This window comes from Tursiops truncatus, chromosome 9 (genome assembly GCF_011762595.2).
Source record: "Tursiops truncatus isolate mTurTru1 chromosome 9, mTurTru1.mat.Y, whole genome shotgun sequence".
Taxonomy (NCBI): Eukaryota; Metazoa; Chordata; class Mammalia; order Artiodactyla; family Delphinidae; genus Tursiops; species Tursiops truncatus.
The window spans coordinates 68539306-68565984 of NC_047042.1; the positions used below are offsets into that span (position 1 = coordinate 68539306).

The 26679-nt window shown below is 41.7% G+C and overlaps 1 protein-coding gene across 3 annotated transcripts in view; it reads right to left on the minus strand.

Annotated features, from left to right (window-relative positions):
• The window catches only part of DOCK4 (dedicator of cytokinesis 4), a 478765-nt gene that overhangs the window by 234578 nt on the left and 217508 nt on the right, over positions 1–26679 (minus strand). For all 3 annotated transcript variants that reach the window (XM_073809841.1, XM_073809840.1, XM_019925305.3), the window contains exons 6-8: positions 24563–24711; positions 16030–16114; positions 8826–8977 (exon numbers count right to left, since the gene is read on the minus strand). In XM_073809841.1, the coding sequence (XP_073665942.1) occupies positions 8826–8977; positions 16030–16114; positions 24563–24711 (386 nt within the window). The remainder of the gene's footprint in view (positions 1–8825; positions 8978–16029; positions 16115–24562; positions 24712–26679) is intronic.

The following is a 26679-nucleotide window of genomic DNA, read 5'->3' on the forward strand; positions in this document are numbered from 1 at the left end:
TAAATATATCCTCTGATGAGAATGAAATACGGTAACAGATCAGTCCTGAAACTTAGAATATAGCACTAACCAAAGTACTGAAAGTTATAAGGGAAATAGTCAACAAGTGGACTATGTCATTTTCATTGGCCCATGTAACTTATACTCTATTGTAGATTAACTGACATATTAATATGTCAACACAGGAAAGATAAGAATACACACATCCACAGCTGCACAGACTATGAAAAACATAAACGCTACGACTATTTCTATCACCAAATAGTACATCCAATTTTAAATGCAAGCTGAAAGAAACATTTGTAGCATATGATGCTAAGTACAAGCAGACCTCATTTGATTGTGCTTCGCTTCATTGCACTTCACAGATATTGCATTTTTTACAAATTGAAGGTCTGTGACAAACCTGTGAAGAGCAAGTCTATCGGCGCCCGTTTTCCAACATTTGCTCATTTCAGGTCTCTGTGTCAGGTTTTCGTAATTCTAGCAATATTTCAGGCTTTTTCATTATTATTATATTTGTCATAGTGACCCATGATCGGTGATCTCTGATGTTACCACAGCAATTCTTTTGGGGCATCTCGAACTGCGCCCATACAAGTTGGGTGTATGATCTGACTGCTCCACCATCATGAGATGTTCCTCATCTCTCTCCCGCTCCTAAGGCCTCCCTGTTCTCTGAGATACAGTAATACTGAAATAAGGACAATTAATAACCCTACAATGGCCTCCAAGCATTCAAATGAAAGGAAGAGCCGCATGTTTCTCACTTTAACTCAAAAGCTAGAAACGATTAAGCTTCATGAGGAAGGTATGTGGAAAGCTGAGACAGGCTGAAAGCTAGGCCTCTCACACCAGTTAGCCAAGTTGTGACTGCACAAAGGGAAAGTTCTTGAAGGAAATGAAAAGTGCTACTCCAGTGAACACATGAAAGGTAGAGCAAAACAGCTTTATGGATGATATGGAGAAAATTTTAGTGGTCTGGAGAGAGATCAAACCAGCCACAACATTCCCTTCAGCCAAAGTCAGATCCAGAGAAAGGCCCTAACTCTCATCAATTCTCTGAAGGCTGAGAGGGGTGAGAAAGTTGCAGAAGAAATGTTTGAAGCTAGCGGAGGTTGGTTCATGGGGTTTAAGGCAAGAAGCCGTCTCCATAACATCAAAGTGCCAGGTGAAGCAGCAAGTGCTGATGTAGAAGCCGCAACAAGTTATCCAGAAGATCTAGCTAAGATAATCCATGAAGGTGGCCACACCAAACAACAGATTTTCAAGGTAGACACAACAGCCTTATATCATAAGAAGATGCCATCTAGGACTTTCATAGCTGGAGAGGAGAAGTCAGTGCCTGGCTTCAAAACTTCAAAGGACAGGCTGACTCTCCTATTTGAGGCTAATGCAGCTGGTGACTTTAAGTTGAAGCCAATGCTTGTCTACCATTCTGAAAATTGTAGAGCCTTTAAGAATGATGCTAAATCTACTATGCCTATGCTCCATAAATGATACAACAAAGCCTGGATGACATCATATCTGTTTACAATATGGTTTACTGAATATTTTAAGGCCACTGTTGAGACCTAGTATCCTGGAAAAAGAGATTCCTTTTAAAATATTACTGTTCATTGACAACGTACCTGGTCACCTAAGATCTCCGATGGAGAGGTACAACAAGACTCATGCTGTTTTCATGCCTGCTAACACAACATCCATTCTGCAGCTCATGGATCAAGGAGTCATTTCGACTTTCAAGTCTTACTATTTAAGAAATACAATTTGTAAGGCTATAGCTGCCATAGATAGTGATTCCTCTTGTGGATCTGGGCAAACTCAATTGAAAGCCTCTGAAAGGATTCATCGTTCAAGATGCCATTAAGAAAACACTTGTGCTTCATGGGAAGATGTCTAAATAACATTAACAGGAGTTTGGAAGAAGTTGATTCCAACCCTCATGGATGAGTTTGAGGAGCTCAAGACTTCAGTGGAGGAAGTAACTGTAGATGTGGTATACACAGCAAGAGAACTGGAATTAGAAGTGGAGACTGAAGATGTGACTGAATGGCTGCAATCTCATATTTAACCTCGAAAGGATGAGAAGTGGCTTCTTAAGGATGAGCAATGAAATTGGTTTCTTGAGATGAAATCTACTCCTGGTGAAGATGCTGTGAAGATGGCTGAAATGACAACAAAGGATCTATAATATTATATGAACTTAGTTGATAAGGCAGGGTTTAAGAGGACTGACTCCCATTTTTGAAAGAAGTTCTGCTGTGGGTAAAATGCTATCAAACAGCATTGCATGCTACAGAGAGATCGTTCATGGAAAAAAAGAGTCAACTGATGCAGCAAATTTCACTGATGTCTTAATTGAATAAACTGTCACAGCCACCCCAGCCTTCAGTGACAACCACCCTCATCAGTCAGCACCATCAATATGTCTTGCTGGTGGCAAGACACTCCACCAGCAAAAAAGATGAGGGATCAAATGATGGTTAGCATTTTTTAGCAATAAAGTTTTGTTTTGTTTGTTTTGTTTTTTTGCGGTACGCAGGCCTCTCAGTGTTGTGGCCTTTCCCATTGCGGAGCACAGGCTCTGGACGCGCAGGCTCAACGGCCATGGCTCACGGATCCAGCCGCTCCGCGGCATGTGGGATCTTCCCGAACCGGGGCACGAACCCGTGTCCCCTGCATTGGCAGGTGGACTCTCAACCACTGCGCCACCAGGGAAGCCCAACAATAAAGTATTTTTTGATTAAGATATGCATTTTTTTTTCAGACACAAAGACTATAGTATAGTGTAAACATAACTTTTGTATGCACCAGGAAACCAAAAAATTCCTGTGACTTGCTTTATTGTGATACTCACTTTATTTCAGTTGTCTGGAACCAAACCTGTGGTTTGATTTCTTTATACAAATCCCCTCTCCCCTGATATTCCCAGTCCTATACCCCAGTTTATGCACATCCACTCTCTGCCCTTTCGCCCTTTCTCCAGTCCTTGGCTCATCTTCCCACCTGCAATTTCAAGGTTGTTTCCTGATGTCTTCTAAGGGACCTTGATCCAGCAATGACCTCCCCTCTCCCATGAGTGTAACCTCTCCCAGGTTACTGGATCCTTCCTGTCAATTCTTAATAAGCTCAAGCCTCTTCCACTTCAGTTTCTTAAAAAAACAAAACAAAAGGAAAAACCCTCAACAGACCCCTTGCTATACACCGGTGAGTAAAAAATTGGTTGCGGAAGAAAACAGATTACTATTAATATCGAAGTTTATGAGAATGGGTATAGAAAAGTGATTAAGGACAGTGATGCCTGATCAGACTGCATGTTAAAATACAACTCCACTATATACCAGCTGTGTGGCCTTGGGCAAGTTATTAATCGCTCTGTGCCTCACTTTCCCCATCTATAAAAAATGGGGATATAGTCAGCCTTCCGTATCTGTAGGTACTGCATCCGCAGAGTCAATCAACTGCAGATAGAAAATATTCAGGAAAACATATTCCAGAAAGTTTCAAAAAGCAACTATTTAAATAGTATTTATATTTTATTAGGTATTATAAGTAATTTAGAGATGATTAAAAGTATATGGGAGGATGTGTGCATGTTATATGCAAATACTATGCCATTTTATGTAAGGAACTTGAGTATCTGTGGATTTTGGTACCTGAGGGAGGTCCTGAACCAATTCCCCACGGATACCAAGCGAAGACTGTATTAATATTACCTACCTTGTAAGGTTGTTACAAGGGATAAATAAGTTAATATTTATTAAACAGCTTAGAACAGTGTCTGGCACATGGTTGTGTTATATGGCATATAAGTGTTAGTTAAATAAACTGAATAGAACTGAATAAAATGAAATTACAGATGCTATCTAGGGAAATGATTCCCTGACTCTTCCAGCTATACCTTTACAGCTTGGAGAAATTATAAACTTTCAACCAGATAGATGCTCTCTAAAAATATTTTACTCATATAAAACTTAATTTGGCAAACATTTTTTTTAACTAAGAAATTACCTTTTATGGTGAGAAATCATGTCAAAGACTGTGCAAAACTCACTCAAATAAACTAACGTATGTTATTTCTGATGATAATTGAGTCCAAAGTAGCTGTACCTGCCAGGGGCTCTGTCTGGGCAGATGCTGTTACATGAACAAATGAGGAAGGAAAAAAGGAAAAGAAGTACAGGGTAGGTGTATGTTAGCAAGATGCTGTCAGAATATGCCTGCATCTTTCTGGTACAGTAACAGGCGTCTGAAACATGCATCAGAGGCTTAATATTCTAGGTCACCTTCAGGCAGAAGCTGTTTCGAATAATATTAATGGGCTTTCTAAACACAGCTCAACATCAATGACTAATTGTTTTAAGTCTCTGTCAGAAAACGTACGCTTCCTGGTACTGAGGAAATACCATGTGCTTCATTTCTCCACACAGTGAACTAGAGGGGGTAATTTTCATGTGTTGACTCCTTTTGCATTTGACATCTCCAGGTACTGAATCTAAGATTCTGATCACTGGCACACAGTAAGAGTTGATGCTTTTTTGCTATTCTTAAAGTATCTTGAGAAGGACTCAATTTGAAAAACCAATTTCTATAGCATAGGATATTTCTGAGGCCCTATATTAGTTTCAGTGTTATCACTATCAATAATTTATAACAACTTATTATTAGGGCTATCAGTCTCTGAAGAGCTCTCTCTGGGCAATAAAATCCTGCTCAATGATGGAAATGTTCAGACAAATATTGAAGCCCTTGAGGAGGAACGTGGCTGAGGCCAACGCAGGAAGGGGGTGTTCACAGGGCAAACTCTGGGGCCAGATCACTGGCTTGCAACACTGTGCTTTGCCTCTTGCCAGTTTGTAAACTTAGGCAAGTTCCCTAACCTTTCTGTGCCTTGCTTCCTCACCTATACAATCAGTGCTGATAATATATTTAAAGCATTTAGAACAAAGTCTGGCAGGTGATTAGTGCTCAATAAAATCCTGGCTGTTTGCTTCTTAGAGGAGGTAAGTTAAACGAAAAAGTCCTAGCCAGTTGTCTGCCTTGTGAGAGGAATAAACATCTATCTTTCCTAATCAAACTTCTACAGGGTTTGTACATGTTGGCTCCTCCACCTGTACCTGGACAAGGTAATTTCCTGTGATTAATGGTCAGGGCAACACCATAAAGATTACACTTAGATTGTATTTTATTTTCTGTAAATTACAGCACTAATGATTCTATTTAACAACAAACGCATTCCCTGAACTATACCATCTTTTGCCTAGTAAATTTTATGGTTTGGATTGGACTTCGAATGCTGAAAAAGAAATAAAAAATCAAATTATCCATTCTCTTCAACAAATAAATTATAAGGAATTTAAGAGGGAGAGGGAAAGGGAAACTACAGCTGCAAAGTGACTGGCAAACTTATCAGCCATGCAATGGATGGACTTTATTTGGGTCACGTAAATTCCAAATTCCAAATTTGGAATCTGTAAAACAATATACATCAGTCAACAGCAGAACTCTGAATAGACTGGAAATGGATATCTGATGATGTTAAGGGAATATTTATTTTGTGGGTGGCAATTTCTTTAGAGTACCTTTTTTTTTTTTTTTTTTTTTTTTGCAGTACTTAGGCCTCTCACTGTCGTGGCCTCTCCCATTGCGGAGCACAGGCTCCGGACGCGCAGGCTCAGCGGCCATGGCTCACGGGCCCAGCCGCTCCGCGGCATGTGAGATCTTCCTGAACCGGGGCACAAACCCGTGTCCCCTGCATTGCCAGGCGGACTCTCAACCACTGCGCCACCAGGGAAGCCCTTCTTTTTTTTTTTTCAACAGATAGGTACACCCCGTAATATTTACATATGAAAATTTGATGTCTGGGATTTGCCTCCCATAAGCTGGGGGCAAAGAGGAGGACTAGAAAGGGATGTGGTTAAAACAAGATCAGCCCTGAGTCAATCACTCTTGTCACTGGTGGCAGGTCCACGAAGCTTCACGATACTATTTTACTTTTTTATACATCTGAAATTTTCTAAAATAAGAAGTTTAAAAAAGTAATACGAGTTGATTTTAAAATACCCCCACATCCCACACTGCATTCATTGTTGCACATAAGAAGAAACACAACAATGCCTCAAAAATCATATCTTGCATTTATAATACCTTTTTCTGTGAAGATGCAAATACTTTACACTCATCAGCTATGCCAGAAGCAGTGAGGGAAGCAAGACTTGTCACCAGTTTCAAGATGAAGGAAAAGACAGAGGTAGGTGAAAGGATCAGGGCAGCAGCAGTCAACTGCAGAGACAAGACTCAAGCCCAGTCCTCAGATCTGTGCATCCTAAGGCCTCTTCAAAAGGTAATGGTGACACCACCCTGTGCAGCGTGAATCCGAGCTACTCATAGCAAGGTTTTGAACACTCCCTAAAAGAATAATCGCTGTGCTATCTGAGGCCTCAGAGAGTCAAGAAAAGAAATCTCAGATGGTTCCAAACACCTAGTAAGCGGGTGTTTTCACTCTTACTCATTCTTTTGTCAATCACCTTTATAGTGATTATGAGTTTGGGAGGTGAGAGCCGATGGCCAAACTCAGTGAGTAGAAGCAGGGGAGAGAAATTCAGGCTTGATTTCTCCTAGGGTCATTCTGTATCAGGTGTGTGCGACAGAGGGAAAGGGAGATGGGAGGGAGCGGGGAAGCAAGAGGGGAGGGGGAGAGGGTGGAGGGGAAAAAACCAGGAGGGGAAAGAAGGGAGGGCAGAGGAGGGAGGCAGGCATGTAAGGCAGCCCAACCACATCCAGAGCAGGTAAAAGGCCCAGCTCCCGGCCTGAACCTAGGGACCACAAAAACAATATTTTAGGGTTTCTGTAGCCAGGTTATTTTCCTACTTTCACCAAGTAAGTAGGAATAAAAGAAAGGGAATTCTGTTGATCAAAACCTAAAAGAACATTTTAGAAAATCTGAAAATGTTTGTAACAAGACAAAACTGAAAGACCAGCTAATATTAATCCTACATAAATGCAATTTGAGTGGCAAAGGGGAATGTATATTCCTCAAAAACTTTAGCTGAACAGGAATGAGCAAAAGAGTGACCTCATTTCTCCCTGTTACAATCCATAACAAACAATAGCTTGTTAAATATTTTAGAGACCATACATTATACAATGTTATGAAGACTTTGGTTAAACTACACTACCTGGAAACCAAGCTTTCTAACACACACTTCAATATGTAAGCAGGCATTATCTCTAAATAATCTTTCACATGTCTAAAGCCAGTGCTAAGCTGTAACTTGAATACTTTTCTCAGGCCTTTATCTTCCCTTTTTAGTGGTGTTGATTTGGGAAGGGGGAAGGGTTTTTTAACTCACTGATTCATTTTCTCCAACAGTATATAAAGTCGATTTTGAAACTGAATTACCATTGTTATTTCCACACCTCATAAACCCTGTCCTTGCTGCACAAAACCACCACCTTTAACTTCTATGAACACAGGACTTCCCTGGTGGCGCAGTGGTTAAGAATCCGCCGGCCAATGCAGGGGACATGGGTTCGAGCCCTGGTCCGGGATGATCCCACATGCCGCAGAGCAACTAAGCCCGTGCTCCACAACTACTGAGCCTGCGCTCTAGAGCCCACGAACCACAACTACTCAGCCCATGTGCCACAACTACTGAAGCCTGAGCGCCTAGAGCTTGTGCTCCGCAACAAGAGAAGCCCGCGCACTGCAACGAAGAGTAGCCCCCGCTCGCTGCAACCAGAGAAAGCCTGCGCACAGCAATGAAGACCCAAAGCAGCCAAAAATAAATAAAATTTTAAAAATTAAAAAATTCTATGGACATAGTCCACTGTCAAGAAATAGAAAGTACACTTTCTAGTAGGTAATGAATAACATATAAGTTAATTCACCAAAGATTTTATGGCTATAAATGCACTAAAAATAAACTTCACACATATTTCCTAGAAAAAGATTTTTTTTTACCAGAAAAACTCCAAGATTATTTTATATTTACAAAACAATATATGTGGCTCATTGTTGCTTAAAATTGTCAACGTTTATTTTAGTAAGTATTATTTCTTTAAAGTGTGCTACAATTGCGTCATTATGTGTAAGTTGTGGTACAATTTTAATTCCAAATTCAAATTTGAAAATTTTAATGTAGAAGATGGTGTGGACTGTGCTCAACTTTAAGAGTTAAAAAATTTTAAACATAAAAGAAGTCTCAAAAAAAGTTGAGACCTTTGGATAACAACCAAAACGTCCATTGTAAGCCTCTCCTAAATTTTGAAAACTTGCCATAAGAGAACTACAACAGGTAAGACAGAGAAAGAAGAAAAATGTAGGTGAAAATTGCTTATTATTTCCCAGCTCTGAAACTCTCATGGGAAGGTTTCCAAGTATTTAGTTGTCTCTCAATATCATTTGATGCAGACAGGGTAAGAATAATATAATTGCTTACTGAAAATTTGAAAAATACAATGTATTGAACTTGATAAGCAAACAAACTTCAGATTTTAGAGATATTATGTCCTCCTTGCATTATCAATACAAAATAACTCCAATAACAGACCTGATATCAATGACATACTTTCATTTAATAATAATTATGGTTCCACAGCCCTTTTGAGTTTTTCAAAAAACGTTTGCATGCATCATTTCATCTAATTTTTGGGGAAACGCCCAGAAGTTAGGCAGCTTAGAAATTCACAGAGTTCTACAGATGAGAAAACAGGCTGATAGAGGAAAAATGTGCAAGGTCATATATCCTGAAGCCTGCCAGTTGCAAACATCCACAATTCCAACATTAAGAAGTTCAAGTCATATCTCCACATGCAGTTACCTGATTGGTCGATTCTCTTTACTGTCAAAGAGTGAAAAGATGACCTCAAGCTCCTCTCCCAGGTTGGAACACATGAGGCTTTTCATCTGCACAAAGAGGTGATGACTGCTGGCCTGCACTGGGGTATCTTTCTTCCGATGTCGATGCTCCATCTGAATGACACCCCCCCAAAAAACATGATCAGCATGGACCGAATTAAATAATGGAACCCAACAAGCTAGTTAGCTATGGTGTGATTATGATGTCCTGTGCTTTTTGTTGTTGTTGTTGTTGTGTATTTGGTATCTAGTTGGATGTTAAATTCCAAATTTTCTCCCAACCACTAAAATAAAAAACTGAAGTTTGCAGACCATCAAGGAATCCTGCTTTAAGATTTGTTTCTTAATCATTAATGTTAAAATGATATCAACTCACTGAGTAGATTCAGGCAGCGTGAAGTTCAAAGGATGCTATCGGTCCCTCGTCAACTCCCAGGGTGAGAACAAATTATTAACCATCTTTTAAAAATCAGACTAAATTGTATCTAGCTGATCATTTTGCTGAACAATGTAGCTATGACTTCACATTTCTCATAATTAAAAATTCTTTTAAAGCATACTAAATTTCAAACTTGTGGTAGTTTTCTGAGGTGGGCAGTATCAAATGATATTCAATCACTAGAGCAAGAAAATGTTTCTAACTTGCTGTGGAGCTACAGGGAAGCAGACCTAAGAAAGCCAGTGAGGGGTCTAAAGGCAGGAACAGAGTCTGTGTCCATCTCTTATTTCCATCCTTAATACAGCTAGCCTAGGCTATACTTGGGAGGCGGGACCGGAAGTAAGAGTTCCCACAAGTTGAGGAAGGAAAGGAATCACCCATGGTTCCAGGGGTGAGGAGAACATGAGAATGATCATTTAGTCAACATATACTTGTTACATATCTATTATGAGCCCAGCACTGGGAATGCAATGATGCGTAAACACAGAAACAGCCTGCCTTCATAGAGCTTTTCTACTAGGGGGAGCAGACATCAACAAAATTTTCCCACAAATGGGTAGAAAACTGCAACTCTGATGAATGGAGAATTTGACTTGTGTCTGGGCAGTCAGAGAAGGTTTCTTGGGAAAATGACACTTTAGCTGAGAGTGAAAGAGTGAGCGGGAATTATGAACCATCTAGGACAGTACTTCTCAAACTACCTGCAGTGAAGGACCAGGTTGGTTTTTCCGCCTAACCTACCGCAGATTGATATTTTCATAAAATATCATAAAAATGCCATGGCAATGTCAAAATGTTATAAAGGTTTCTAAACGTTTACTCGCCATTTTTGTACTTGGGCCAGTTACAAACAGCTCACGGTCCAGCTAGTTCTTGGACCACAGTGTGAGCAGAACTGACTCAGGGTAAGAGCACAGGGAAAACATACAGAAAGGCTGTGAATTAACAGAACAGGTGCTAAGAATGTGTAAGAGTATTGCTTTCATAACACAGACTACTAAAGAGGCTACTTCTTGTGGATCACTTGACAATTAAAAAAATATATTAATAGCTCAGGGATTAACTCCAAAGGAGTCATATCCTTTGTTGAGGTTAAGGTACAGAACTCTATGTCTACAACAGCCATCTTTTTATGTTTCTAAGTATAGTTCAGTAACTAATGACTAACTAAGATTTGAATGCAAAGAAATGCCATGTACAATTATAGATGCAGCAGCATAAAATCACCAGAAGTTTCTCATGCTTTTATTTTTTAAATTGAACCACTTGAAAAGTAGACAGCTAAAAAAATGCAATTAACCAAGTGCATCTATAATTATTGTATACTCAGCAGGTACACTGGACACGCCTCTGTGAAAGTGAAGAGTAAGTGCATTTTCTTTTAAAGTTGACCTCAGCATTGTGGTATGTGTTGGCCATAATTACTAGAAAAGGCTTTCTGCAGAGAAATATTCTAACTAGAAAAAAAGCATAATTCTTTTTTTTCTATGAGGGTTGCTCTATTTTGGGCTTTAAAAATCCTTTATAACAGGGCAAAGGAAACATAATGCATTCATAAAACTACATCTCTTTAACTTCTCAAGCTTTTTATTTTCTGAAGTTGCTAACTTATTTGCTGATTTACTTAAAAGTTCAGGGTAACAATGCGCAAACTGCTATGAAGAAATGAATAACTACTAAAGGATAGAGCTGAAAAAACAGATATAAAAACATTATAAATAGAACAGACCTCAAAGAGATGTCTGGTCTTTACTTCAAACAGTGCAAAGTTCCCAGCAACATTCATGACATTCACTAAAAACTGAGGAGAAAAATTAGCTCCCTTATTCCTGCAAAGAATCCAATCTATCTAGATCAGTGATTCTCAACCTTGGCTGCACTTTAGAATCACCAAGAGAGCTTTTAAAAAATACTTATGCCCAGGTCCCATCCCAGAACAATTAAATTAGAATTTCTAGGGGATGGGGGTCTGGACAGTGGTAGTTTTAAAAGCTCCCCAGGTGATTCTAATGTGCAGTGAGGGCTGAGAATCACTGATTGAAATCATGTGCAAAGAGATGCAAATCCTAGAAGAGTGAAAAACCTATTGTTGCATCTCTTGTATAATTACTGCCTTGGTCTTTGCACGCATGCTAGTAATAAGCCCACTTAATTCTACCCTTTGTACGTGTGACGTGGGCCCTCACAAATGGCACTGAAATCTCCTCTCTTCCTCACCCACCATCCTTCCATGCCTGAGACAGATCTGAACTTACATAGGTTAGGATGTCTTGTTTATCTTTTGGTAATTCACTACTTTCGGGAACTGCTAAAAAATCTCTCTGTGAATATATTATTGCAGTAGCAAAATTTAAAAGGTGTGTCCACACTTCAAGAACTGTGATTTGGTAGTTATAACACATAGACAAAAATCCATCTCTGAAATAATGTATGGTTACAAAGGCACCTAGCAGTGACTCTACATGTGCTCACAGTTTAACTAGACTTTTGATTAGGAAAAGAAACAGATGCATTCCGAAGATTCATTAAAGTGATACAAATCATTAACCCTCACTAATGCATTAATTACTGGGTGAATGGTCCACACCAGGGTTCGCACCTTCAGCACTACTGACAATTTGGGCTGGTAATTTCTCTGTCGTGGGGCTGTCCTGGGCTTGGTAGGATGTTTAACGTCTTTTTCTGGCATCTACTCTCCAGATACCAGTAGTACCTCTCCCCACTCCCCACCATCCCCAATTGTGACAACCAAAAATGTCTCCGGACATTGCCAAATGTACCCTGTTCTCTGTTGGAGAACCACTGGCCTACCCACTAAGTATCACAAAGCAAGCAGCCAACCTGATCTTATTAAAACCAAGAAAGGTTCCTAAAAAGATACTCCTCATGCCCAAACAACCAGAGAACCCAGCCAATAAAGTCCTCTTTACTACAGAAGGATTGAGCTCTGGTTGTTGGCAGTAAACGGTATGTTCCAACGGGACGTATGTCAACACGGTGAGGTTTAGCGCATTTTACTGCTTAGATGAACAAAATCAGGTGAGAAAGATCTGCTAACAGGACTATCAAAAACCCAAAACAAGACATTTTTTTCCTAATGATGCAGTAGGGAGTGTGTAAGATGCAAACACCTGTGTTTCAAATATCACGGGGAGAAGACATAGTGAAGAAAGAGAAGTGGCAACAATTAATCCAGCATCCTGTGTTGGGGCATTTTACCTCCACGCCATGATCCTTGATCTAGGAGTGACAATAAATCACCACCCCACTCCCACCTTCGCCATAAGGGATTGGTGGTGGTGCCTGCCAACTCCGCCTGGCGAAGTCAATACAATCAGTCACGTTTAGGTTGCATAGAGAAAAGGGCCAGTGCTACAGAGAACGTGATTACTGCTGGGCCAGGACATAAATAGGAACTTGAAGCTGCCTTAAAGAAAAAACATGTCCTTCTGAAGCTTATAATCATTTGGGGTTCTCTTGGGCTATTGTCTTTGCTTTAGAAGCAGTAAAATGCAATCGTTACGGAGGAGAAATTACAATTTCATGTAAAATTACAGTGTTTTATTTTCCTCATCTGTCAAATGAAGACTGTGGACTAGGTTCTGAGCTATAAAATATGAAAAACCCCCTCCAATGGCAGTCATTGCTAATCGATCACAGCCTGGAAGAGACCCCAGAATCTTATCAATATAACACTCCCAACAGCCACAACTAACAAATCGGAATGTTCAAAGAGATGAAATAAATTTCCCATCCCACATATGACATTAAGTAAAAAGAAGAGAGATAAAATCACATGCATACAAAATCAAACTTGGGAAAATAAAACATATTTGTGACAGACACTGTTAGTTGCTTCTCAAATATTTGACATCCCTAGCTAAATATGGGGATGTGACTGTGTTCTGGCCAATGAAATGTGAGTGCAAGTATTGTGTGGTAGTTCCAGGAAGGCTCATTAAAATAGTTGAGTCAACTGAGAGAAATCTTTCTCCTTCTTAAAGCTGGAGAGCAAGGTCATGGCTAGAGTTCTTGCAGCTATGGTGTACTTTGAAGTATCCTTGATGATGGAGCCTTTTTTGCTTCTGACACCATGAAACCACAAACAAGCCCAGGACTTCCTGCCTCTGGGCTTGCATACTGTAAAGGAGAAATAATTTCCATCATGTCTAAGCTTCTATTATTTACTTATTTCATTGAACACAGCCAAATCTAATCTTAAGATTTAGCACATAAGGCTGCCATTATTCTTGCCATCTTACCTCCTTAATGAGGATGAAATAAAGATGACAAAGGAATGAAAACTGACTGAATGCTTAGGTGCTTTGCAAACATTGTCTGTCAAGGAAAGGCATTTTACATGCATTTCTTATTTAACCTTCCTAACAAACATGGTTAGAATTATTTTTCCATTTAATAGACTAAGAAACTGAAGCTCTGAAAGATTTAGCAGTAAGTCCAAGATCAGAGAGCTGGTGGAAGGAAGAGATGAAATTTAAACCTAGTTTTTTGGATCTATGTCCATAGTCTTCTCATAATACCGTAGTAACATCAAAATCATTAAGTGATTGCTTATTAAGTGCAAATCACTGAACGAGATTATGTTGGACATAACAGAGGAAGTATCAATATAGGACACGGTGCCCACTCTGAAGAAACTTCAAATTGAGTGAGAGATTAAAACAAAAGTGAGAGACAAAATCTGATGCCCAACAGTTAAATAAACTATAATAAAAATGTCCCATTAGAGGATGTCGCTGACAAATCAATTCTAGAGATTTTGTTTGTTGCATAAGCTAAGAGTTAGTGGTGACTTTTACTGCGAATATTCTCCTTGTGTGCCCTTCCTCCATCTCTGCCCTCCTCCCTCCAACCAACCTTCAACTGTGTTTTTGCTCTGGGCCTGATACCCTGCTTAGCACTGATGCCACAGAGGGGTGCAGCATGAAACATCACCCTCAAGAAGCTCAACGTAAAGCAAAGGAAATTCTCCACAGAAACGGAATTTAGTCCAATGGAAATAATGAGCTGTAGATAATCTGAACAGATTGATGATGAAGGGGAAAACTGAAAGCGGTATTAAGAACTGCTTTCTCAAATCAGACATACACCTGATGGGTTTACTGATGATTTTTTCCACCACATTTTTCAGATAATTTCAGGTGAAGAATAATCTGCAATTCTATGAAGAATACTCTAAGCTTGGGAAGCTATCCCCAGAGAGGTAGGATGTTCCAAAAAGGAGTCAGCTATTTTCCACAGTCACTCCTCCTTGGAACGTGGGGTAAGATGCAGTGGTAACTAGAGCAAAGCAAAGAAACGCCTGGGATACTGGCTTCTTTGATTTGAGGTTTTAAAATAGCTCAGTGAGTATCTAGAGATTAGGTAAAACTTTATACAAATATTAAGAATACGAGGCTACGGGGGCTTCCCTGGTGGTGCAGTGGTTGAGAGTCCGCCTGCCGATGCAGGGGACACGGGTTTGTGCTCTGGTCCGGGAAGATCCCACATGCCGCAGAGCGGCTGGGTCTGTGAGCCATGGCCGCTGAGCCTGCGCGTCCGGAGCCTGTGCTCCACAACGGGAGAGGCCACAACAAGAGGCCCGTGTGCCGCAAAGAAAAATAAAGAATACGAGGCTAGAGACTTCCCTGGTGGGGCAGTGGTTAAGAATCCGCCTGCCAATGCAGGGGACACAGGTTCGAGCCCTGGTTCGGGAAGATCCCACATGCTGCGGAGCTACTAAGCCCATGCACCACAACTACCGAGCCTGCACTCTAGAGGTTCGGGATGATCCCACATGCTGCGGAGCTACTAAGCCTGTGTGCCACAACTACCGAGCCTGCATTCTAGAGCCCGTGAGTCACAACTACTGAGCCCGCGTGTTGCAACTATTGAAGCCCATGTGCCTAGAGCCCGTGCTCTGCAACAAGAGCACCGCAACGAGAAGCCCACACACCGCAACGAAGAGTAGCCCCCGCTCACCGCAACTAGAGAAAGCCTGCGCACAGCAACGAAAACCCAACGCAGCCAAAAAAAAAAAAAAAATATACAAGGCAGATGGGACCAGATTCGGGGAACCTAGATGCCAAGTAAATAACTGAACTTCAACCTACCATGTAACTAGACAAAAAACTCAAGTCATGGGTGAGGCCACGATGGGCAAGATGACCAAATATCTCAGGATTATTAACAAGTTTCAGCACTTAGGGATGGCCTGGGGTTTGGGAGAGGTGGGGGATAAGTCTAGCATTTGGAGACCAAGGAAGGGATACTTTCAGGAGTCTGTGCATACAGTGATAGCAGGGCAGGGAGGGGAGCTAACATATTGGTGAGCACTAACTGGAAACCATTAGTCACAACAATATCCTGAAACAGAACAGATAAATATGTATGACTTGTAACCATTCCACTAGACTAGGCAAAATACAAAGATTTCACTAGACTAGGCAAAGCACAAAGATTTGCAAAATAAAACTTAAAACTTCTTTGTCTTTACTTCCTAGTGCCTGGGCATTGAGGGCTCAGTAGGAACGTCAGGGCATTCTGAGGTGGGTAAATTATCTCAGTTTTGTACTTGGGGCATGGTCACCTCAGCTCTCAATTCTCTTTACTTGCTCCAAATTAAACCGGGAACATCCTGTTCTTACAAAATCAAGCAAGTATGAAGAGTGTCATGGAAACCACAAAATTAGCAGTGAGGCTGTGAGCCAAGGATTCCTATACCTACCAATCGGTAGAGCTCAGTAATGCTGATGTCCTCTGGATCCACCATCGCGTACTCTTTCCTAGGCACCAGGTCCAGTCCCAGTTGTCTAGAAAACAGATTGCAAACATTTGGCGGAAGAGTTACCTTGATAGGATATATTAAAAATAATTATCTTTGGGCTTCCCTGGTGGCGCAGTGGTTGAGAGTCCGCCTGCCAATGCAGGGGACACGGGTTCGTGCCCCGGTCCAGGAAGATCCCACATGCCGCGGAGCGGCTGGGCCTGTGAGCCATGGCCGCTGAGCCTGCGCGTCCAGAGCCTGTGCTCCGCAACGGGAGAGGCCACAACAGTGAGAGGCCCGTGTACCCCCCCCAAAAATAAAATAAAATAAAATAAATTAAAAAAACAATTATCTTTACTGTATCACCCTAACATTCGATATATCACCCACCATGCTTCTCTCACCCATATTTTTTACCTTATATTAACCTCTCACTGTGATTGGAGTAAGTGACTAGGCTGAACACTGGTCATAACTTGAGAAACAGAAGATGACAAAGGCAAGTAAATGGGGTCGGGTAGGAATGGGCTGGCACTCTTGGTGGAGCACTCCTGCCACTGGGGGCCTCGGTACTCTATGGTGGGGAAACTTTAGCACCCTACAAGCTATTACCACAGAAACTCTTCCTCCTTGTACTGGGGTGGAAACTAGAGATAGACATAATTTTGTTCTAGAAACAGAGTTGAGGAGAGGGAAATGTAGCCTTTAGGATTTGACCTGGCACCAAAATTCCTAGTTATATCCAGAGCTAACACATTAATAATGGGAATCTCTGGCAACACGTGCATGGTCCTTATTCATAGCAAGTTCCGGGGTCAGTCATTAGGAGAAACTCAGTAAAGGCAGGGGACAGAAATTAGGACAGCATAGGTCTACGCCTGGGGTAGCAAAAATGGCTTAATCTCTTACGTCAGGTTTCATTGTGACTGATACGTGAATTACTATGCTAAGAAATATTCTAACGTTATATCCAGCCTCAGTGGGACCAAGTATGGTATCAGATTTGTGATGTCTTACCATGGACAGAGGAAAATGAGTATAATCTTGCCAGTTTCCCTCTAGTGACCTTGATAACCTACTCCTCTCCAGGCATCCACCTTACTACACTGATGTCAAGGCTGTATAATTCTACTCATCTCCGTAACCATCACAACTATCCCAAAGGCTTCATGATGTCTCTCTACCAGACTCCCCTCAATTATCCCACTCCGGGTCACACACTTAATTCTCTGAGGATATTTTGCTCTACATCCCTTCCACATCATTACTCTCTCTAATACGGAAGCCTTCCTGCATGGCATTTCCAATCATACAACCAAAGCCTTCTCACTTTTGTATTTTAAAAATATCCTAAAATAGATGGAGAGATATACCATGTTCTTGGATTGGAAGAATCAACATTGTGAAAATGACTCTACTACCCAAAGCAATCTATAGATTCAATGCAATCCCTATCAAACTACCACTGGCATTTTTCACAGAACTAGAACAAAAAATTTTGCAATTTGTATGGAAAAACAAAATACCCCGAATCGCCAAAGCAATCTTAAGAACGAAAAAAGGAGCTGGAGGAATCAGGCTCCCTGACTTCAGACTATACTACAAAGCTACAGTAATCAAGACAGTATAGTACTGGCACAAAAACAGAAAGATAGATCAATGGAACAGGATAGAAAGCCCAGAGATAAACCCACACACATATGGACACCTTATCTTTGATAAAGGTGGCAGGAATGTACAGTGGAGAAAGGACAGCCTCTTCAATAAGTGGTGCTGGGAAAACTGGACAGGTACATGTAAAAGTATGAGATTAGATCACTCCCTAACACCATACACAAAAATAAGCTCAAAATGGATTAAAGACCTAAATGTAAGGCCAGAAACTATCAAACTCTTAGAGGAAAACATAGGCAGAACACTCTATGACATAAATCACAGCAAGATCCTTTCTGACCCACCTCGTAGAGTAATGGAAATAAAAACAAAAATAAACAAATGGGACCTAATGAAACTGCAAAGCTTTTGCACAGCAAAGGAAACCATAAACAAGACCAAAAGACAACCCTCAGAATGGGAGAAAATATTTGCAAATGAAGCAACTGACAAAGGACTAATGTCCAAAATTTACAAGCAGCTCATGCAGCTCAATAAAAGAAAAACAAACAACCCAATCCAAAAATGGGCAGAAGACCTAAATAGACATTTCTCCAAAGAAGATATACAGACTGCCAACAAACACATGAAAGAATGCTCAACATCATTAATCATTAGAGAAATGCAAATCAAAACTACAATGAGATATCATCTCACACCGGTCAGAATGGCCATCATCAAAAAATCTAGAAACAATCAATGCTGGAGAGGGTGTGGAGAAAAGGGAACCCTCTTGCACTGCTGGTGGGAATGTGAATTGGTTCAGCCACTATGGAGAACAGTATGGAGGTTCCTTAAAAAACTACAAATAGAACTACCATATGACCCAGCAATCTCACTACTGGGCATATACCCTGAGAAAACCATAATTCAAAAAGAGTCATGTACTAAAATGTTCATTGCAGCTCTATTTACAATAGCCCGGAGATGGAAACAACCTAAGTGCCCATCATCGGATGAATGGATAAAGAAGATGTGGCACATATATACAATGGAATATTACTCAGCCATAAAAAGAAACGAAATTGAGCTATTTGTAATGAGGTGGGTGGACCCAGAGTCTGTCATACAGAGTGAAGTAAGTCAGAAAGAAAAAGACAAATACCGTATGCTAACACATATGTATGGAATTTAAGAAAAAAAAATGTCATGAAGAACCTAGCGGTAAGACAGGAATAAAGACACAGACCTACTGGAGAATGGACTTGAGGATATGGGGAGGGGGAAGGGTGAGCTGTGACAGGGCGAGAGAGAGTCATGGACATATACACACTAACAAACATAAGGTAGATAGCTAGTGGGAAGCAGCCGCATGGCACAGGGATATCGGCTCGGTGCTTTGTGACCGCCTGGAGGGGTGGGATAGGGAGGGTGGGAGGGAGGGAGACGCAAGATGGAAGAGATATGGGAACATATGTATATGTATAACTGATTCACTTTGTTATAAAGCAGAAACTAACACACCATTGTAAAGCAATTATACCCCAATAAAGATGTTAAAAAAAAAATCCTAAAATTCTGTGACCTGCCCAAAACCTCATTAGAGGTTTCATAAGTAAAAACCTGTTATCAATTCAGCACATACTTCAAGCCAGGTACTTCCCCAGCCACCCTGAGGGATTGTTGGTTTTAAGATTACAAGACTGTGGCCCTCTTGACGGTAGGACTTGGCTTTTAGATACTAAAACAGTTTCTCACTTTTCTTCACTTATGTTTCTCTTTAACAAACTTAAAAATCACACTCCCATTCTCTAATTTTTGTTGAACTTTCAAAGCACAAACTCAGTAATTCATTTTCAAAATGCCCATGTCTCCCTGTTAGTTTCTGAACTGTGTCCTCCCAAAATTTGTATGTTGAAGCCTTAACCCCAATATGACTATATTTGAAAAGAGGGACTATAAGGAGATAATATAGGTTAAGTGAGGTCATTTGAGTGAGGCCCTAATCCAACAGGACTGGTGTCCTTAGAAGAAGAAGAGACTCCAGAGATTGTCCTTGTATGGACACAGTAAGAAGGCAGCCATCTGCAAGCCAGCAACAGAGTACTCACCAGAAACTGAATTTGCTGGTACCTTGCTCACGGACTAGTAGCCTCCAGAATTATGAGAAAATAAATGTCTGTTGTTTAAGCCACCCAGTCTGTGGTATTTTGTTATGGCAGCCTGAGCAGACTAATAAATCCCCCTTGCTATACCTCATCAGGGGATTCTGATAGGGTCTGTTCCCCATTCTCCATCCCGTCCCAAGAGAGGACCACTGCACTACAACGTAAGATATCAGAAGACACCAGGTGAGTATTGCTGAGGAAAGATTATCTAGCAAAGGAAAGAGGATATAGGCATACCTTGTTTTTACTGCACTTTGCAGATATTACGTTTTTTTACAAGTTGAAGGTTTGTGGCAACCCTGTGTCAAGCACACCTGTTTGCGCCATTTTTCCAATAGCATTTGTTCACCTCATGTCTCTGTGTCACATTTTGGTGACTCTCAAAATATTTTAAACTTTTTCATTATTACATTTGTTATGGGGGTCAATGATCTTTGATGTCACTATCTTAATTGTTTTGACATTTTTTAGTAATAGAGTATTTTTAAATTAAGATATGTATATTTTTAATACATATTGCCGTTGCACATTAATAGACTATAGTACAGTGTAAACATGACTTTTACATGCACTGGGGAATCAAAAAATTTTGTGACTTGCTTTATTGCAATATCCGCTTTATTGTGGTGGTCTGGAACCGAACCTGCTTTACTGCGGCGGTCTGGAACCGAACCTGCTTTATCGCGGCAGTCTGGAACCGAACCTGCTTTATCGCGGCAGTCTGGAGCCGAACCTGCTTTATCGCGGCGGTCTGGAACCGAACGTGCTTTATCGTGGCGGTCTGGAACCGAACCTGCTTTATCGCGGCGGTCTGGAACCGAACCTACTTTATCGCGGCGGTCTGGAACCGAACGTGCTTTACTGCGGCGGTCTGGAGCCGAACCTGCTTTATTGTGGCGGTCTGGAGCCGAACCTGCTTTATTGCGGCGGTCTGGAACCGAACCTGCTTTATTGCGGCGGTCTGGAACCGAACCTGCTTTATTGCGGCGGTCTGGAGCCGAACCTGCTTTATTGCGGCGGTCTGGAGCCGAACCTGCTTTATTGCGGCGGTCTGGAGCCGAACCTGCTTTATTGCGGCGGTCTGGAGCCGAACGTGCTTTATTGCGGCGGTCTGGAGCCGAACCTGCTTTATTGCGGCGGTCTGGAGCCGAACGTGCTTTATTGCGGCGGTCTGGAGCCGAACCTGCTTTATTGCGGCGGTCTGGAGCCGAACCTGCTTTATTGTGGTGGTCTGGAACCGAACCTGCTTTATCGCGGTGGTCTGGAGCCGAACCTGCTTTATTGCGGTGGTCTGGAGCCGAACGTGCTTTATTGCGGTGGTCTGGAGCCAAACCTATCTCTGCAGTGTGCCTGCATACAACCACATGTGAATCATGGCACTCACCTCCTTCCCCATGTCACGTTCCATGAGGAGCTGCCCTACCATACTTTCTTCTGGGAGGGGCAGGGGGCAGCTGAAGTAGTTTAGTCATCTGACCATCTCCCCTTCCCGAGCCACACCTGACTGGCCCACAGGTAGGCACCTGACCAAAGGACAAATAATCCCTGGACTGGCCAGCAGCTCATGAGCAGCTGGTATAAAATGCTCAGTTTGGACATGAATAACGGATACTGGCTGTCAATGAGAACCTAGAAATTCACATAGCATCAACCATCTGAGAAACATGAAGGACAAGTGATCTACATCACTGCAGAATGACTGAGTTAAGACCAACTCCAGCAGCAGAGGTTCTGGAGCAGGTGTGGGATCCAGAACCTTCCTCAGCTTTGGGGCCCCAGGAGCTGGTGATCTGCAAGTCTTTTCCTCTCATAAGGCTTGGATTATTCAACTTCTGCTGGCTTCCTGGCGTCCTAGCTGTGTGAAGAGACTTTGATATGTTTCTATTTTGTTCTGTTAATTCCTAGGTATATCCTTAGGATAACCCTCCCACTGTGTGAGGCTTCTAAGCTCACAGAAGAGGATCAGGACAGTGCTCTAAAAAACAAGAAGAAATGAGGCAAAGAGGGAAGGAACAGGATGGAAGGAGAGGACCTAGGACATGGGACGCCAGCAAGGGAAATGGGTGGGTGGGGGGTTAGTTTTATATTAACTCAGTCACTGAACTACTTTGGGACATCAGGAAGGAAGAATGAATGGGTACTCCCTCCTGTATCATTATCACGGGAAAATCAAAGGACAGCACAGGACTCTACGGAGAACTGAGACAGGTGCTATTATTTTAAGTCTGTTCGAGGCTTCCAGGTGAGAACACTTCTTCTGATGGCCCCTTTAGGGAACAAGATGGGTTATCTCCTCCCCCTCCCCCTCCCCCCAAGCTTCCTCCATCTAGAGGGCTTCTCTTCACCACTCTTCAACGGTTTGACATACAACTTGAGATTGAACACATCTTTCACTTATGTTCATCCTGAGATCTACATGCTGACAGACAATTTTGCAGAACAACTTAGTTTAATATGCAAGAGAATTATCTGAATTTGCTTTCCACTTTTGCTTTTCCATTCAGTAAGAAAACTATATTTAAAGGAATACAGTAAATGCACAATCTGTAAACTGTAAGTCATTTTAAATAAGTTGTCAAAGAAATTCAAAGGAAACAGAATGAGACCTCAGAAAATTCATGAATTTGAGGATGATCTAAATAAATTATATTGCTCACTTTCATGCATCAATGTTTTACCAACTTACCATAAATTAGCCAAAGAACTGCCCAAAGTACAAGCTAGAACTTACATGAGTCCAAACTGAGCCATGATTCAGTCATAATTAATGTTTTTCCCTCCTTTCCCTTCTTTATGTCATCATCTTCCTTCCTAAAACTGAAAAAGTATCATCTTCTTGCCTGCTCTATATTTCTAAGCTATTTTTGATAAGCTAACTTCATCCAACTTTCTTCCTATTTACAAACTAGTCTTTTAAAGGAGGATCAGCACAATGACTAAGAGCCAATATAATTCAGAGAAAGCTCAAAGTTTGCTCAAAACAAACAAACAAAAAACATGAAAGATGGGCAGCCTAAGTCATGGTCAAACAGTCTTCAGGGGCTTCCCTGGTGGCGCAGTGGTTGAGAGTCCGCCTGCCGATGCAGGGGACATGGGTTCGTGCCCCGGTCCGGGAAGATCTCACATGCCGCGGAGCAGCTGGGCCTGTGAGCCATGGCCGCTGAGCCTGCGCATCTGGAGCCTGTGCTCCGCAACGGGAGAGGCCGCAACAGTGAGAGGCCAGCGTACCGCAAAAAAAAAAAAAAAAAGTCTTCAGATCTACCCCTCAAAGTGCTACCCCATCTCACACAGCAAGACCAGAGGCTCCATGCATGTGGCTGGCAAATCATCTCTCTCAGGAAGTGCTATGTGCTTTGGATCATGTTGCCCTGGAGCGGAAAGGGGCCTTGGATCTCTTCTAGCTCAACTTACTCCTTCGACAAGTGAGGAAACTGAAGTCAAGGAGGGCTCTGGAATTTGCCTCCCATCGTAGAAAAGCAGAGTTCCGAGTACAATGTCTTGCTGCATTCCAAACCTGCTCTTGTTTTTGACTCCCCAGAAGGAATAAATCTCCCTGAGATAAATGAGTTAGGGCTGCTCTCCCGACTGTCGGTAAAAGGATGAATGGCACAGCTCACTCAACGAAATACCAGAAGGACTCTGGATGAGACAGAGGTTTAAAATGTGTTAGTGGGTCCACGTCTTCATACCTGTAATATGTGATATCTTGGCAGGAAACAAAACTGGCTTCTGATAAACCGACTTTCTATGGTTAGAGGAAGCACACTCTCGTTTCAGATCAGTTTTTCCAGATTCAGCAAGAGGCAAATTTATCTGTGGTGCACATTTTACTGCCTTTTCCTTTTTCTGTCGGCTTTTCTTTTATTCTGTTGCCCTAAGATCCTTTGAAGGTCCAAATAGCAAATGGGGATTTGGGGAGAGGAAACGGAGGGAGGCTATGACCTTGTAGGATACCGAGGGACCATTTACCATCCTTAAACTTAAGCCCATACAAGCCTAACTAACATCATAGTCAAAGCTGGTTTATTCTAATTTCTCCCCCATATATTAACATTCATACTTAGCACAATCAGCCTTCATCAGAGCTTTAAGTGATTAGAGATACTATTTAAAGTGCTTGGCTGTTATTGTAGATTAGTCACTCACAGTTTTATTTAAAAGTAAATCTTGGTCAAGAGCAGCTTTTTTACTGAGCTCTCCCAAGTAGCTCCTCAAAGAGACTAATATGTATACACAGGCAGAATCAGGGCAATAAGGAGAGCACGCCCCCTCCCACCCAGGGTACCTGTCCTAAGACTTTTAACAGAAGCTATTAGCATTAGCGTATCCCTCCAGATTACACCAACGACCTACTGCCACAATAAAGAAGAGGAATATATTTAGAAGGAAATTCACATGCCAAACCTAAAGCCTTGAAACAAGATGAATTTTTAGCAGACGCCATATCTGATTGACCCCAGTGAATACTTTGTATTTCATGAGCATTTGCACACTGTCAGAGCACACAGGGCAGTAGAGAACCGACAATGTCCTGGGACCCCCACCAGCCCTAGAGGATGCAGTTCTTGACTCTACTAGTGAGAGTTTGCACTAAGCCCCCCAAAGCGGAAAGATGGAAAAGCCTCCTCTGGTGTCTTCCAGAGATAGGACTGCATAGTGGCTCACACCTGTGTTGCAGTCACATCTGTTGTGTTCAGCCACCAGAGACCACCCCCTCAGCGGCCAGTACTCACTCGTTGCCCCAGTCCAGGCGGGCGGTGATGTGGCGCTTCACATCCTTCATCCGATCGTGGGTGAGATGCCCCACAAGCACCTGCCGCCGCAGATCCAGGATTTCATTCATGATGTGCCACAGCCGGTGGAAGAGATCGCCTTCATTTCTCTGGGAAATACACAAATGCGGAAATTCAATGATCAGTCACTGAGACATGGGGTAACCACAGAGGAAATGGGGGGCAGTCCTGCTTACCCTCTGTGTGCTGGCCACTCTGTGGACAGATTCTCCATTAACAGACAAACTCTCCCCTCGGGTTCTCAAATGCACTCATTGCTCTACATGCTTTCATCCCATTTCACAATGCTGTTCTCCTGCCCAAGAATCCAACTTCACTTCTCAGACTCCCCAACACAGACATTGTGTCCCAGGGTCCTCACTAAGCCTCCACACCCAAGCTTGGTCTCTGGCTTTACTTACTCTGCTTCCGTTTCCACCTCAAATCCTCTTTCTTTAGCTCCATCCAATTCTACTACCCTTCAAGGCTCCACACGACCTCCACCTCCCTCAGGAAATCTTCCCCTTACAACTCTTGCTCACATTCTTTTTTCCCCTTCTCTGAAGTATGCCTGCACGTAATTAAAGCCAATTCAACAGAAAACACGGTTTTCCAATTATTTCTTACATGTTGGTCTTAATGCTTTACTGTGTTCCCATCAGAAGCTGGGTACACAGAGGGCTCTCACACTCGTTCATTGATGAATTTTCACTGCCATTATCTGGTCAGTATTTAGACTTAAAAAGAAATGTTTTCTTTCTTACTTGTTGAACATTCATGTAAATTCAGGCTAATCTCCTGTGAAATTCATCAAGCGAGGAGACTTAGTTGGAAAAAGTATAGGTTAAACTCCTGGCTTCAAATCTTGGTTTTGCCACTCACTAGTTTTATAGGCTTTGAGTATGGCTTTTGCCATCTGTGAAACAGGCACAGTACTAACTTCCTGTAAGGTTATTTTATGGATTAGAGATAACATTTGTGAAGAGACCCCAAGAGTATACTGATTAAGAGCACAGACTTGAAAGACAAACTACCTCAATGTGCATTGAAATTTTGCCCTTCACTGAGTGAAAAACCTTTGGCAGTGTATTAACCTCTTTGTGCTTCTTTTCTTATCTGTAGAATGGCTATCATAGTACCTATCTCATAGGCTTGCTATAGGGATTGATGACTTCATATATTAAAACTCTGAGAACAATGCTTGGCCCAGAATAAATATCATGTAAGTAACAGCTGCTACTAATGCTGTTATCATTAATGTTCTGATTCAGAATAAACCCTCTTATAAATATTGTGTCTTTATCAAAATCTAAATGTATGTCTCTTCCCCAGAGATATTTAAGGTAAACCTTTTATAAGTATTTCATCTTCCATCAACCCTTCATCTTTCTTAAGAAGAAGCCATGCTTTTACTTTCTACAAAAATTATTAGTAGGCTATGTGAATAGTGGTACGAAAGTATTGAGATGATCGTTCATCTAAAGTCCTCTACAGAGATACGCTGCCAGAAATACCAAGTTCTGGGTGATGGGTAAAGATGGTCAGTCATAACATTCTTTTTCTTTTTTTCTTTTTTTGGTAAAAAGTAGTGATGGATCTTCTGCTTTATCAATGCTTGGTGACTGGAAGAGCATTTTCATGTACTGCGCAGGTTAGGCAATGTGCCAGCTGACCAAGAAGGATTCTCCACGACACCATCCCTGTCCTCTGAGATATCAATAATCTTGCTCTCAACTCCTAGAGCACTCTCTTGAGCCTGTTCTTCTATAACCTCTCACTCTTTACTCACATTATACACTCCCATACAAGTCATTCCAAAGGTGCTGTAATGTTTTAAGTCACTGGTCAGTGTCTGTGTTCTTCACCTGGTGTAAGCTCCCAACCACAATAGCTGAGACTGCACTACGTAGTCCCAGCAGCTGAAGAATGAAGGAAGGAATACCTTGATTTAGAGCTGTTAGTTTTGGTGGATCTTGAGAGGCGGGTTCTGTTTAGATCATATAAAAGAACAAGCAGGGAAGATCAAGAAAAACTTGAGGAGGATGGACCTAGAGATCATCATACTAAGTGAAGTAAGC